Source organism: Podarcis erhardii (genome assembly GCF_964252035.2).
Source record: "Podarcis erhardii genome assembly, chromosome: 1".
NCBI lineage: Eukaryota > Metazoa > Chordata > Lepidosauria > Squamata > Lacertidae > Podarcis > Podarcis erhardii.
In genome coordinates, this window is record NC_138497.1 from 126,112,430 (window position 1) to 126,127,745 (window position 15,316).

The 15,316-nt window shown below is 40.4% G+C and overlaps 1 protein-coding gene across 4 annotated transcripts in view; it reads left to right on the top strand.

Annotated features, from left to right (window-relative positions):
* Positions 1-15,316, top strand: part of STAT4 (signal transducer and activator of transcription 4) — a 32,937-nt gene that overhangs the window by 2,450 nt on the left and 15,171 nt on the right. For 2 of the 4 annotated variants that reach the window (XM_081872964.1, XM_081872965.1), the window contains exons 2-11: positions 1,878-2,006; positions 3,042-3,186; positions 6,485-6,583; positions 7,779-7,871; positions 8,730-8,808; positions 10,667-10,752; positions 12,581-12,732; positions 13,489-13,647; positions 13,869-13,961; positions 14,637-14,696. In XM_081872964.1, coding sequence (XP_081729090.1) covers positions 1,879-2,006; positions 3,042-3,186; positions 6,485-6,583; positions 7,779-7,871; positions 8,730-8,808; positions 10,667-10,752; positions 12,581-12,732; positions 13,489-13,647; positions 13,869-13,961; positions 14,637-14,696 — 1,094 coding nt within the window. In that variant the 5' untranslated portion in view covers position 1,878. Of the gene's footprint in view, positions 1-375; positions 901-1,877; positions 2,007-3,041; positions 3,187-6,484; positions 6,584-7,778; positions 7,872-8,729; positions 8,809-10,666; positions 10,753-12,580; positions 12,733-13,488; positions 13,648-13,868; positions 13,962-14,636; positions 14,697-15,316 lie in introns of those variants that run through there. The other 2 variants (XM_081872963.1, XM_081872962.1) reach the window with 2 other exon arrangements.

Consider the following 15,316-nt stretch of genomic DNA (forward strand, 5'->3'; position numbering starts at 1 on the left):
TGCTACGGTACTTCCGGTTTCAGCGAGTCCGTAACCCAAAAAAACACAACCTGAAGCATCTGTAACCCAAGGTATGACTGTACAGTTAAGTTCAGTAAAAGGCTACTTATGGGGTGCAGCACTCTTCTCACTTCAGGCCAAAGGAGCCGGCATTTGTCCACAGACAGCTTTCTGAGTCATGTGGCCAGTATGACTAAACTGTTTATGGCGCAACGGAACACCGTGACAGAACCCAGAACGCACGGAAACGCCGTTTACCTTCCCGCCTTCTACCTTCTACTTACACTGGCGTGCTTTCAGACTGCTAGGTTGGCAGGAGCTGGAGCAGAGCAACGGGAGCTCCCTCTGTTGTGGGGATTCGAACTGGCAACCTTCCAATCGGCAAGCCCAAGAGGCTCAGTGGTTTAGACCACAGTGCCACCCGTGTCCCATCTACAATATAAGCTCCAGTTGACTAGTTGAAACTCTAGTTTCTATTATTGTGTTTTTAAATATCTCCCAAGCATTTTGGAGTGATTTGGTCCTCTTGACTTTGTTTTTCAACTTTCTTTTCACCACTCTCCTCATTGGGAGCAAGTTTCCTCTTTTGAAACCAAATGGTTCTTGATGACATACACATTGCTTGTGTTTTTCCATTGCCTGGGTTTAACAGAAAACAAACAAGTCAGCATTTGCCAGGGGTGGGGGTTTATTATTCATCATTGTCAAAGGCAACTGACTCATTTGTAAATGTGCTATACCTGTATTTTCCAGTGTAGATGAGGCGGCACTTAACCTGGGAGTAGCGCAACACTGAGTTGCTCAAATATCTTCTTTTTTCAAAGAAGAATTGAAACAAGAAGCTGTAGAATCATATTTCCTTTGCAAACCCTCTATGCCCAAACTCAATTTTAATACTTGGTGGGTATTGTGGTGCATTCATCTTCATTTATTTGTTTCTTTGCATAAGTGGACTTTTACATCTTGTTTAGTGATAAGAGTCAAATACCTACTAGTTTCCCAAATCTATAAACAAACAAACAAACTCTGCTGCGCCTTTCAAAATTGAATATCCCCAAAAGTTTGTGTTCCCAGCCCACACGGAAGGCAATACTCTCTGCTTCTCAAACATCTAAGAATAAATCCTAAAGTTATTTTAAAAGCACTGTTCATAACATTGTCCAGCTGTAGTTACTGAAGAGTGATTGAGCAGGTGTAAAGGAATTTGTTACTCTTCTTTGGAAACGACAACACAAGTTATGCCCGAACGTAAGTTGCACCCATCACACTCACAGTGTGAAAACAAGCAACCATCATTGAAAGGTCACAGAATATCAAGGAGATCTATCAAAATGCATCTCCCAAAAAACACAAAGTGAATGATAAAACAGTATACAGTATTCTGACAACTATAAATCCTGAATAGTTCTGATTTCGAACATGTCAAATATATTATATGTCATATGCATGCTTGTTATTATGTAAAATAAAAGCAATTCGGTATTTGAAAAGAAAAATGTTTATTTTCAAAGTAAAAGTAAAACCTGGGCAAAATTTGTGCAGGTTGCACACTACAAATGTGTGATCATTTTGTAAAAGGTTATTCACCTTGAAGCAGCAAGTGCAATCTGGAGGAAAGAGTATCATATATATTTTACCTCCACTATCAAAGAGAATATGCCTTAGTACCAGTTTCTGGAAATTGAAGGTGGGCAGAGTTCTCTTGCACTCAGTGTCCTACTTGAAGTCTTCTCATAGGCTTCTGGCCAGCCACTATGAGAATAGGATCCTGGACTAGACGGGTCATTGGCCCAATTTGGTGGGTTCTGCATATGTTCTTATACACTCCTGCATGATAATGTTTAATATCTCATCAAAACAAGCATTATTCTTTGTAGTATGTCTCAGTGGAATCAAGTCCAGCAGCTAGAAGCAAAATTCCTGGAACAGATAGACCAGATTTATGATGATAAATTTCCCATGGAAGTCCGACATCTGCTAGCACAATGGATTGAAAACCAGGACTGGTAAGATCAAATGTTCTTTGCCTACATATTATTTTTTTTTTTAAAAAAGTAGTTTATCTCTCTTATAAAGCTTGAATTTTAGGAAACTTTTATGTACAGGCAGGATATTGGGTGCATAGTTATTACTGTGCAGATATAAATTCCAAAAAAAGCCTATCCTTAGGAATATACAGAGAACTTTTTATTATTCTGATAAAAATTTGCCTTTAATATAAAGCAGCTTTGTGCCATTTACCACATTTGTTCTCTGTTTATTTTTGATGAAAGTATTGATCAGAAATAAACAGAAAACAAATGTGGCAACTTAAGAAACTATCACAATCAAGAAACAGTAACTGTAACTGTAATAACAAATATTAAGTGTGATGTGTAATGGACATGAAAAAAATGATATGAAACAAAGGATACATGTATATTATACAATATATACCAAGTGTACATTAACACAATAATCATATTTCTAAGTAACGTACAATATACTGTAGCTGTACATAATTGCTTACGTAATGCTATTAAAATTATTCCCTTTGCTATTAAAGGGTTTATAGGAATAAACACATTTTGTTAGTTGTCTTACAAAAACATAATAATATTTTAAAAGGAAAGGAACAATAATCTTCCTAGCATAGTATTAGCTCTCTCCAAAATACTGGCATAAGCTTGCAGTTCTATTTTTTATGAGCTAAGCCTGTGGAAGATGATGCATTATGATAGAAACAATCTGAATTTGTAAGCAAGCCTTTTCTAAGCAGTCAGTAGCCCAGTTTTGCATGTAATGTTATCCAACCATGGTTGTACATACTAGCTCTTCAGCCTACTGAAATATTTATTGGGGTTTAATGAGACTTTCCTCTGAACGTGCTTAGGACTTCATTCTTAAAACAAATAAGAACATGCATGAAGCTGATGATTCCAGACACCCATTCTAGGGCCTAATACTTTTATTGAACAAATAATTTGGAGGCTTTTACCATTACTTTTTGGTTTTTGTTTTTCATGTTTTTGTTTTATTCATATAAATTTTGCGTTGCACAGGGAATCTGCATATAACAATGAACCTATGGCAGCCATCCTCTTGCAGAACTTACTAATAAAGCTGGACGAACATTTTGACCGTGTTTCCCAAGAGAAGAATCTCCTCTTGATACACAATCTAAAGAGAATCAGGAAAGTTCTTCAGGTGAGTCTATTGCCTTCACACACAACACCTTGAGGCTAAAGAGGAATCATGAAGCAGTCTGTTTCATGAGCAATGAACTACCATAAATTTTATTAGGTTGCAAGCCAGGAAGATCTGCACACAGCCTCAATTTATGGAAATAGATGCAATGCATTCACTTATAAGTATTTGGTCATTACAGTCCACCAAAATCAGGGGCTTCAGTCTGCTCTTAGTTACCTGTTTACCCACGTGACCAAACTGGGGGACCAATATTTCCTATTGCAGTGTGCATCCCTTGTTTCTAGTTGTTGGTGCTGATGCAGGACGGAGGTTGCTTATTAGAGGAACGTTCCCAGTACCTTCTGTAAACTAGATGTGATATGTGAGATGCATCTACTCTACACCAAACATTTGAAGTTGCCTATGTCCTTAGGCCCAGACGGGGGCTGGTCGCACTCCCACAGACGGTGATCCCTCTGGGGGTCCTCCTATTTGATGTAACTCTTAGGAACCCCTGCTGCCAGATTGACCTATGGCATCACTTCCAGCAGATGGACCGCAAGTAAATGATTGCCCCATGCCCAAGCCAAACCTCTCTCATCTGTATTCAATAAAGTTGTGACCTGTTTCTTTCTAAATTAGTCTATGCTGTTCACTTGGTGGGTCAGGAATGGGGAAGCACAATGCCTTGGCCTGCAGTGGCTTTAAAAACAGATATTGGCAATGAAGAAAAACGTTTTTCATGCCTGAGACAGCAATTGCTTCTGTAACATTGTGTGAAAAAGGATAGGCCTGAAAGCCAATTTAAATGAACTTTTCCTGACATGACATAGGACTTTACCACCTGAGTATGGGTGGGTATTTACGGGTGACTTGCTACTTTGAAAGCAACCCCATATTTAACCCTCCTGGTAAAAACAAATGTTTACATGTTAAAGGAAAGTCCTGGGGATCCACAGGCACTATTGGTCAAACTAGGTATTATAAAAGCATATCTCATGTGCTGTTAGAAGGCAATTCATGCCAAATTCCTACAAAATTGGGTGGGATTTAAAATACAACAGAAGGATTGTGAGAGTTGCTGGACTCCCCCCCCCACACACACACCTGTGCATTTGCTCATGATTCAGTGGGTAGTTTTTTCCTGTTAGGGTTACTTCTATTATATATTTGTTGTGTTTTTATTTATTTTTTCATGGTACAGAAGATACATTTTTAGGAAACAGTTGTTACAACAGTAAAGAACAAATAACTTGTCCTGAAAAAATTACAAACTTTTGTCATTTTTTTGGTAATAAAGTTTCATTTGATTACGTATTCTAAAAGAAATGTATCCCAGATTTTTATGTGTGAAATATTCTGCAGCAAATGGAGATTGTGGAAAGTGTTGTTTGAGACTTGGAAGTTTGAACTCTGTGCACAAGTGTATTGGATGTTGGTCTAGTGAAACCTGTTGCCTTATTTAATAGGTGTTTTTTAATTCTTTGAGACCATCATGGCAGCAAATGTACACCAGCACTTCTGAGGAAGTGGGTGGAGGCAGGGGGCGGGAAACAACACATGTGGCTTAAAACTAATACTACATTTCTGTGTGAGGTTTTCTAATGCATTTCCTCTTGCTGACCTAGATTTAGAATTCTCAACATAGATAAGTGGCTTCCAATAATGATTACCTGAACTGAAGAAAACTCTCCTTGCATTTTAGCCTCAAACAGTGATAGGGCTGGCTCTAGTCATTTTGCCACCTGAGACTGAACCCTAAATGGCACCATACTAACCCCAAGTTAGGTGCACACTAGTAAAAGCTGAGCAATGCAAACAACTGGTGCTAAATGAACAACTACTTTATTGGCAGTTAAAGCCCCTACTCAGGATCACTTAAGAACACCAATTCAACAATGCTCATCCTTAGCATCCCTTAGCCACCCTACCATATTCACACAGGCAGGATGGGTAAAGAACAACCCCATTTCCTCCACTCCATTTCTTTGCAGTGGAGCTGTAATTCTAACCTGCATCAGCACTTGTGATTCAGAACCAAGGGTTCTTCTGAACTATTTAATACTGAGCACACATAATCTTGGAGATGTAGAGGTATATATTTAACAGTACAGTCGTACCTTGGATCCCAAATGCCTTGGTACTCAGAGGTTTTGGCTCTCAAACACCGCAAACCCGGAAATGAATGTTCTGGTTTGTGAACAGTCTTTGGAACCTGAACGTCCAACGGGGCTTTCACGGCTTCCAATTGGCTGCAGGAGCTTCCTGCAGCTAATCAGAAGCTGCACTTTGGTTTCTGGACATTTTGGAAGTCAAACGGAATTCTGGAACGGATTCCATTCGACTTCCAAGGTACAAATGTATTACATAAATGTGCATGTTTAACATACTTATCAGCAGATAAAGCAGAGGGAACGTAGGTACTGCAACTGTCAGTTGAGCCAGTGTGGTGTAGTGGTTAAGAGCGGTAGTCTTATAATCTGGGGAACTGGGTTCGTGTCTCCGCTCCTCCACATGCAGCTGCTGGGTGACCTTGGGCCAGTCACACTTCTTTGAAGTCTCTCAGCCCCACTCACCTCACAGAGTGTTTGTTGTGGGGGAGGAAGGGAAAGGAGAATGTTAGCCGCTTTGAGACTCCTGAAGGGGAGTGAAAGGCAGGATATCAAATCCAAACTCTTCTTCTTCTTCAAAAGAAGTAAATTAACAGCTCTCCTTATGCAGAACCTGAGGTGCATCAGAGCTAATTGAAATCAAGTGGTTTGAGCACAAGATTTAATAATTTAGTCATGACTAACTTCGGTTAAAATTAAGCAATGAGGGTGGGTTTTTTCTATATAAAAAACCCCTGAAAGCAACCACTATTATTATTTTTTAAACATAAACACCGCCCAGAAAGGTTTGACGTTTCAAGCTGGGTATTAAAAAGAGATCATAACTCAGTGGCAGAGTGCATTCTTTTCATATCAGCCCTAGTTCAAGCCTCCTGCATCTCCAGTATCTTGGATAGCAGAGCTAAAAATACCCTTGTCCAAGATATCGAGGGCTACTCCTAGTCAGTGCTGGGATAGTTAGACCAATAGTCTTACTCAGTAACACTAAGCTTCATATATGTTAATTGATTTCAAATAACCAGGCACATCTCCGGAGTGGAAGTATTTAGGGCCCAAAGTAACCCTGAAACTCGTGCCAAAAAATCCTTAAGGGTCATAGTGGGTGCAAAAATATTGTCAGCAAAGCAGTGCTTCTTGATCTATATGGACTAGGCCTGGGCTGTTTCTGATGCTATTTTCTGGGCTATTTTGTTTCTTGTTCTCAGGGAAAATACCAGAGTAGTCCTATGCATATAGCAGTGGTTGTTTCAAACTGTTTAAGAGAAGAAAGAAGAATATTGGCTTCAGCCAGCATGCCGGTACAGGTAACTCTGCTTTTAATTTGATATATACGTTTGTCTTTAAGGAGGCCTAAATCCACTGCAGATTCGGAACACTGATTTTAAAGGGTTTCAGCACATATAATTCAGGGCTGGATCATGGTCACTGGGTGCAATCCGGGCCCATCAAATCCAAGATTGTTGTATATACCCTCCAGTATTTCACAGGTCAAAACAAGGCAACTCACGTGTATTTGTAGCACTCCTGTTCTTCTAACAGGAACTATTACCCTTCCTCTTGCTGAAGAGTTCCCCCCACCTGCATTTAATTTGCAATAACCTATGCTGCATTAGTATGTTGTTGTTGTTTAGTCGTTTAGTCGTGTCTGACTCTTCGTGACCCCATGGACCAGAGCACGCCAGGCACTCCTGTCTTCCACCGCCTCCCACAGTTTGGTCAGACTCATGTTGCTAGCTTCGAGAACACTCTCCAACCATCTCGTCCTCTGTTGTCCCCTTCTCTTTGTGCCCTCCATCTTTCCCAACATCAGGGTCTTTTCCAGGGAGTCTTCTCTTCTCATGAAGTGGCCAAAGTATTGGAGCCTCAGCTTCATGATCTGTCCTTCCAGTGAGCACTCAGGGCTGATTTCCTTAAGAATGGAGAGGTTTGATCTTCTTGCAGTCCATGGGACTCTCAAGAGTCTCCTCCAGCACTATAATTCAAAAGCATCAATTCTTCGGCGATCAGCCTTCTTTATGGTCCAGCTCTCACTTCCATACATCACTACTGGGAAAACCATGGCTTTAACTATACACTGCATTAGTATACATGGAAGTAATCATCACTGAACTCAATGGAACTTTAAGAATCTCTTTGGTTTTTGACCCAGTGATGATGCTGACACTGTGATATTGGATGAGGAAGTAGTTCTCAAATCAGACATAAATATGTGAGAAATTAGGGAGTAGATTACTTGTACACCCATGCCAGTTTCATGAACAGATGTGGATCTCTATGCTTTGTGTGTTATTGTTTCCCCACAAAAGTGACTTGTGCAAGGTATCTCATGTGAATGAAAACATTAAAATCAGAAGTAACTTTTTTTTTGGGGGGGGGAACCATGAAAGCTAACAAATAAGGTCCTAAATCAGTTCTTTTAAAGTTATTGGTCACTGAATTTGTCTCTATGCCAAGAGAACTCATTTTGCTGAACTCATCTGTAAAATCCTTTTTTTTTAGGGACCTCTGGAAAAGTCACTACAGAGTAACCTGGGTTTGGAAAGGCAAAGAAATGTTGAACACAATGTGTCTGCAGTCAAGAACAGTGCACAGGCAAGTTACTACAGTTTGCCACATGTGTACCAAATGCCAACATATCTTCCTCAAGGTGCAGATATATCTCTGTGGACTTGCTATGCAGACAGAGCAAGGCTGAGCCTACACATGCAGCAGAATGAGGTGGTAGAATGGAGCTGCACTACATTTGAGGCACACCACTTTTGAATGCTCCCCCATTTAAGAAATACAGTATGCAAGTAGAAAATCAGCACATCAATGCTAAAAAGTTTTACTAAAGCTCATTGCGTGTAATGCTGGTGGTTTTTTATCTGTGTGGATTTTGTAACATAAAGGAACTTTCGAAAATGTGATTCCCCCCCCCCTACTGTCTGACATGATGTGGTCTGTTCTAGCTCTTTGACATGCTACCACCTTGTTCTGTTGCTTATATCCTGCTTTTCTTAAGCCCTGGAAACCAAGGCAGTATGATGTGGTTCCCAGGTGGCCCCGTGTCTCTTCATACTTGCCAGACAGCACTCTATCTCTGTGTGTGGATGTGTAGGTAGATATAAATGTAGAGAGAGATAAATGAAATCCTCAGCCTCATTAGTGTGGGCACCTTTTTTTAGTTGATAAAATATATTTTTAATTGACTGATCTGAGTTATTAATAAGATAAAATGTTGCTGCCAATGTATCCAATGCTAGTCGTACTCAGAGTAGATTGAAGTTAATGGACATGACTAGCAATAAGCACAAGATACAAAATAGTTCAGCTCACTTTGCCCATTTAGGGCACACCCAGTTGCTCTGGGAGCAAGGCAGCAGCAAGGGATTCACAGGGAATACTATAGGGAATTCATAGGGGATCTGTTTGCCATTAAATCATTTTAATTTTAATTGAAAAAAGCAGATGACAGAACAAGATGTCAAATATTTAGAAGATCTGCAGGAGGAGTTTGACTTGAGGTATAAAACAATACAGAGCATAGGTAAGCTTTTCCATGTGTGTAAACAGTATTAATTTGAAGCTTATTAACACTTTTAAAATGTTGTGTTTATTGTTGTTAATGCCTAAGTTTGCCTTGTGTTACATCCAAAAACTCAACAAATGGCATATTTGCAACAATGAAAACACCCAACCTATGTAACTACTGTATAGCAGCGATGAGGTATCCAATAGTTTAGTGGCAAATTCAGAAGTGCAGAGTCCCTTCATGATTGTTGTGGTCACAACTCCTTCTATGGTTATGAGAAACAAGCCTAAAATTTTATTCTTCTTATGGTAGAACAAGGTGTTTAAATCTGCTGCTGTAAAACACCCTTAGCACCTTGATCAAAAACTGGGATTGGCTGTTCAAAAGCGAGCTGTGAATTCCTTCTAATAAAATCCTTTACAAAGCTGAAGATCGGTGTAGGTGAAAATGGATGTTTGCATTGTAAAGCGAATGCCTTATTATCACATCAAAGGTGGATTTAAGGTAGCGCAACCAGGCCCCTCCCCTCACTGGGCACTGCTGGGGGGCATCGCAACTATGATATAGTGAATGCACAGAACAGAATGCAAGAGGTTGGGAGGGGGAGAATTTTGGCCTCTCACAGGGCGCCACTGAAATCTGAAAGACCAAAGTCTGCCCCGATTATATGTAGCATATGGTTCCATAAGCAATGTTCTCCACCAAAGTCCAGCCTCCTTTCAAAATATAGAATATTACCCATACAGGAAGCCAGATAGGTTTACGTATTATAAGCATGAGTTTACACTTGATCAGTTTCAAGAGATGCAGGCTCTTTAAAAGCCATTTCTTCTTGCTAGTCTATTACTAATGTCATACTGTCTTCTGAGTAATAATGTATTGACTCTTCCCTCAAATGATGACGATGATCATGACCACAAACAGATCACTACTGCATCACTTTGCCTGACATTTAACCGCTATAAGCAGGCACCTTTGTGGGCCACTGTAGACATGATAAAGGAAATGTGTGAACATATTTCTGGTTTCATCAAACTCTCATAAGTAACAGCTTCCCTGCTGAATCCCCAGGTGTGTGTCAGAATGCAGCCTGCATGTACTCTTCATGTCTGGAGTCTTAATCCTGCAAAACTTGGTCACAACTGAGGCTGCAATGCTTTGACTCTTACCTGGAAGTAAATCCCAGTGAATACTGTGGACATGTGTACAAAATTATACTGCCTGTTCAGTTGAAAACAATGGAACGGCACTTAGTTACAACAAATTCCATTGCTTTCAGTTGGACTCAGTCATGACTAATTTTGCTGGCATGTACCATATAGGGCTTATAATGTACATATAAGCACTATACCTAAATGATCACTGTGTGCTGCCATTGTATACAATGTCAAAACTGGGTCTTTAGAGTGGTGGTACTTGCAGTTTGGAACTGCTTCCTGTTGAATATCAGGCAGGCATGTCTCTGTTGTCTTTTTGGTGCCTGTTGAACACCTTCCTTTTTGAAGAAGCCTTCTAAGTGAGATTTTTATCCTAAGCAGTGTCTGCACTGGATTTGAAAGTGTGTGTGTGTGTGTGTGTGTGTGTGTGTGTAATGCTTCATAGGAAGTCATTAATAAATGTAATTAATAATAAAAAATGTGTATTTAATTTTCCAGCAATTTCATCATTAAGAGATTATAAAATGGAGGCAGAAGCTTCCCTATCTCCTCATTGCAGCCTGAAGCTACCTATAGCTGTTCCTCATAAGGCTAGACCATGATTTTAGCAGTGTGTGTGTGTGATTGTGTGTGTGTGTGTGTGTTAGCTGGGCTATGCTGTTTAAGAGGCTTATTCTTCTTGTGCCATACACATGCTATTTTGCATCTTCTTTTAGAACACACCAACAAAAACAGTGTTGCTGTGAAACAAGAGATGCTGCTGTTGCAGGAGATGCTCAATACCTTAGACTACAAGAGAAAGGTTTGCTAAATTGTCTTCGTCGTTTGTATGTTTTTCTTTTGCACGCCACCCTATTCTGCTGATGTAAACGTAGAGGCAGCTTGCTTCAGAGTTCTTCATGTGGTTAAGCAGCAGGAAATTCCCAAGAGCTCGAGAGAGTCTGATGACTGCAGAGAGAGTACTGTCTGCTGCCTCCCAGATGTTTTGCACTATAGCTCCCACCATTCCTGACCATTGGCTATGTTAGCTGAGAATGATGGGACTTGGAATGTAACAATTGGAGGGCACAAAGGTTGCAGAAGGGTGTTCCACATATTTGAAAGTCAGAGGACTTAAGTTTGCATTTCCCCTTACATTTCTGACCTGCCCTTTCTCTAAAGAGCTCAGAGTAGCATGCGTGGGGCTATCCAAACATCTTATAACAGCCTTCCGAGACAGACTAGGGTGGAAGAAAGTGATGAGTCAGGAGACACATGCATGCAATCCTACTATTAGAATGACGTTCAAAAATAATTCTCTCTTAAGCAGGGCTGTTTTCTTCTTCCACAAGGAATAGGTTTGGTGTCGGAACAAAAGGGGCAGTGGTGAAGGAACCTCCATCCCTTAATGAATCACTGTTGATAGCACCTGTTGAATGGTGTGTTTTAAAGCAGTATAGAGTACCATCATTTCATGCCTTGCAGGCTCCCGCATAGTGAGTTTCAAGGTGAGCTAGTGCAAGACAGGCGATCGAAGTAAAGATGGATTATTATTATTTTTAAAATATAACTTATCATGACGGCTGGAGAACATGTCAGCAAAACTAGTGATTTCAACCTGAGAATCCTCCAGAAACCATGCTTTATTAAGTGCCAAAGTTGCTCACCTCTGGTGAACTTTACATTCACTTGTATCTCTTGAAATTCTAGACCAATGGATAGTGCAAATCCTGAAGAATCTACATGTTAAATATCAGTATTGTTGGGGGAGGTTTTTTAAAAAAACAACAGTATGATTGTTTAAAACTTTCCTACAATTAACTTTGTAAGATAAAATCAGAAAAATAAGGTCTGAAGCTCCCACTTTCGAAATGTCTTATCTTTCCTAAGTAGATAGTAATACTGATATGTATTCCATGGTGAATTGTGATCCAGTGTTAGTACTTTAGGGACCTTTTGAGCTTCTGAAGTTTGTATGCCGAAGTGGTTCATAGGTGGAATTTAGTCCAGACATATTATCTAGCACCCTTTGCCAATCTGGTGCCCTCCAGTTGTTTTGGTATAAACTCCCATCATGTATGTTGCCTGGGGTTGATGGGAATTCTAGTCCAAAATTGCTGGAAAGAAATTATTTGATGAAGGTTGCCCTAAATGCTTTCCTAAACAGAAAAGTCTGATATACGTCCTGGAAGATGTTCAGATTTTGATTATCCTTACAAAGATGAGAGCCTCAGAGCTGTGAGTAGAAAAAATAGGTTGCCTCTTTGCATTGTGTTATTATAGTAGGCATTGTTGTATGCAGTGCTTTTTTTCTAAAAAAATGTTTAGGGTACTTTCATTTTGACTCATGAAAATCACCATTTTATAGTTCAAATCTGGAAAAATAAACACAGTAAATGGGCAAAAGTACAAAGATCCACAAAATGTTTAGGGGTATGCGTACCCCTGTGTACCCCCAGAAAAAAGCACTGGTTGTATGGATGGTGAGCTCCAGAGCAGCCATACTGACTGTGGCTGGTGGGAATTGTAACTCAAAACATCTAGAGGCCCCCCAGTTGGTGAAGGCTATTCCAGAGCAATAAAGGACAGTTGCATTTATAAACATTCTTGGTCCTTGCTTGGACGAGAGATACACATCCTGTGTCTTTTAGGAAGTTCTCAGCAAAATGGCACAAATAATCAAAGAAGCTGAAGCCTTGGTGAATAACTTGCTAACAGAAGAATTAGTGGACTGGAAGAGAAGGCAACAAATTGCTTGCATCGGAGGGCCTCTGCACAATGGGCTTGATCAGCTGCAAAACTGGTAAACTTTTATCGGTAACTCCTATTTTCTGAGTGAAGTGCGACAGGAAGTGGTGCTGCTGCTTCTGCTGCTTCTCCCCAGCCCAGAATACCCAATACAAATTTAATCTTAGAGGTTAACAGAGTTTATGCAGCTTCTAAGAATGTATGCATCTGAAGTGAAAATAACTCTAGCAGGCATCACCTGCTCTGAAAAGGGCTCTTTGAAACAAGGTTGCTGCAATGGAAGAAATGAGGGGCTGTGGCTGAACCACACAGATTGTGTCATGGTCACCCCAAGCAAACACTTTCATATCTGGGGAATCACTGTTAGGGTTGTAGCCAGTTGCGAAACCTCCATTGAAAGTTACCTGATAGAGAATATATCCCACCCCAGCCATTAGCACTGTACACTTTATCCTGAGAAAGATAGCTGCTTTTGGATTTCTATTGCTGGTTCTGGAAACAGGAGACAACAGAGATTTTCTCCTCTCTCTTGTCTCACCGCACCCTAGTTGAATTGTCAATCCATTTACCGTATCTGTTTTCTGTGCCTTTCCCCCATTTTCTATACCTGAGCTCTCACCGTCTGCTGCAATGGGACACATCACAAAGGAATACAGAGAGATAAGAACACAGCTCACTGTATGCAATTATATAGAACTTGCCAAAGACAAAATATAAAAATAAGACATTTAGATTCCACCAGGTCTCCATTTCACTGCATGTGTGTGAAGGAAAGAGAGAGAGAGTTGATCCTTTCTTTTCATTTATTCAGTTTCACTCTGATGGCAGAGAGTCTTTTTCAAATAAGAAGGCAGCTGGAGAAACTGGATGAGCTTTTGGTCAAGCTCACGTATGAGGGAGACCCCATTCCCCTGCAAAGACCTCACTTGCTGGAAAGAGTGAACTTTTTGCTCTACAGCCTCTTCCAAAGGTGCGTAAGCTTATGTCATGTGTTAAGTGCAATTTGTGAAGGAAAGGCATGTCAACATATACCTCCTGTCATGAAAATGCAATATGTGTCTGAAAAAATTAACCCTGCCATGTTGAAGAATTTGTCTTCATGAGATGAAATAATCTTGCTTATCCTTCAGTATTTCTCTAGACATGTTTATGCAAAGTACTAACAAATATATTTACTTCCTTTTGTGTCAGTTCATTTGTAGTTGAGAGACAGCCCTGCATGCCAACCCATCCTCAGAGGCCCTTGGTTCTTAAAACTTTAATACAGTTCACTGTTAAACTTAGGTGAGTAAAGGCTATCACTTAACCATTTACTTGATTTGCTTAGTGTCCTGGAGTATCTCTTCAAAACTTCTTATGCGCACTCAGTGGCGGAGCTTCATGCTCCGGCACCAGGGGGCAGAGAGCAGGCATGTGTCCTGGAGCGGGGTGCGATGTCTACAGGGGCAGGGTGCCCGGGTCAGGCAGGGGCGCAGCCGTGATGGCACCCCACCGGGATCACACTGCCGGGGGTGGGGTGCTCCCCCCACACTCCTCTTCCTCCGCCAGTGTGCACATGGGCCAAATATTTTTAAACATTAAAACTTCTATTGTCTTTTGTTCTTGAAGAAATCAGTTTGTTAAATGGAGCTGCTAAATGGAAAAGATTATGGCCCTGAAGACTCAGGCCAGCATCTATCACAACATCTTTCAGAAGATGAGAACAACAGCTTCTCTTCACTTTGACTAATTCATATTACTTTTAGTTACTATTGGACTGCATCTGCGAGTCTCATGCATTTGGCGGCAGGTTCCACACTAACATCGTGGATGCGATTTGCAAAGTATGCATGGATTGCCTAATTTGGCTGTTCAAGATTATCATAAAAACTGTTATGACAGCTAATTTCCCTAGGCAATTATCATTGTTTGCTATGAAATGTATGAAGCTTTCCCCCCCCCTTCCTTTTTCTCCCCTAGACTGCTTATTAGATTGCCAGAGCTGAACTACCAGATCAAAGTGAAAGCTGCTATTGACAGGTAGATAACTTGCAGGGTGTTGGGGGGCGGATCTCATGATTTCTTCAGACTGTTAACAACATTTTGGGTAATATGCAACTAAGACTGCAATTCACACGAGAAAACAAGTTGCTGTGATTGCATAGATTGGTGTCAGGATTGCTTAGGCCTCAATAGCAAGTGTGGTTTTACAACCACAACTTTCAAAGTACTGATCACTGTTCCATGGTTTCAGCACAAAATGCAACTTCGGAATAAATCCTACAAATGCCCCCACTTGGTAAAATTAACAGCAGTTGCAGTTATCTATGGCAGGATGGAATCCATGCAAATTAATTCTGTTGTATCAATGAAATAAGGATTGCAAACAATCAATCTCTTTATTATGCTCATTGACCAGAAACTTTGGAAAACTGTATACAGTCGTACCTTGGTTTTCGAACAGCTTAGTTCTCAAACATTTTGGCTCCCAAGTGCTGCAAACCTGGAAGTGACTGTTCCGCTTTGCGAACTATTTTTGGAAGAAAATAAAAAAATTCCTTCCAGTAGCACCTTAAAGACCAACTGAGTTAGTTCTAGGTATGAGCTTTCGTGTGCATGCACACTTCTTCAGATACACTGAAACAGAAGTCACCGGACCT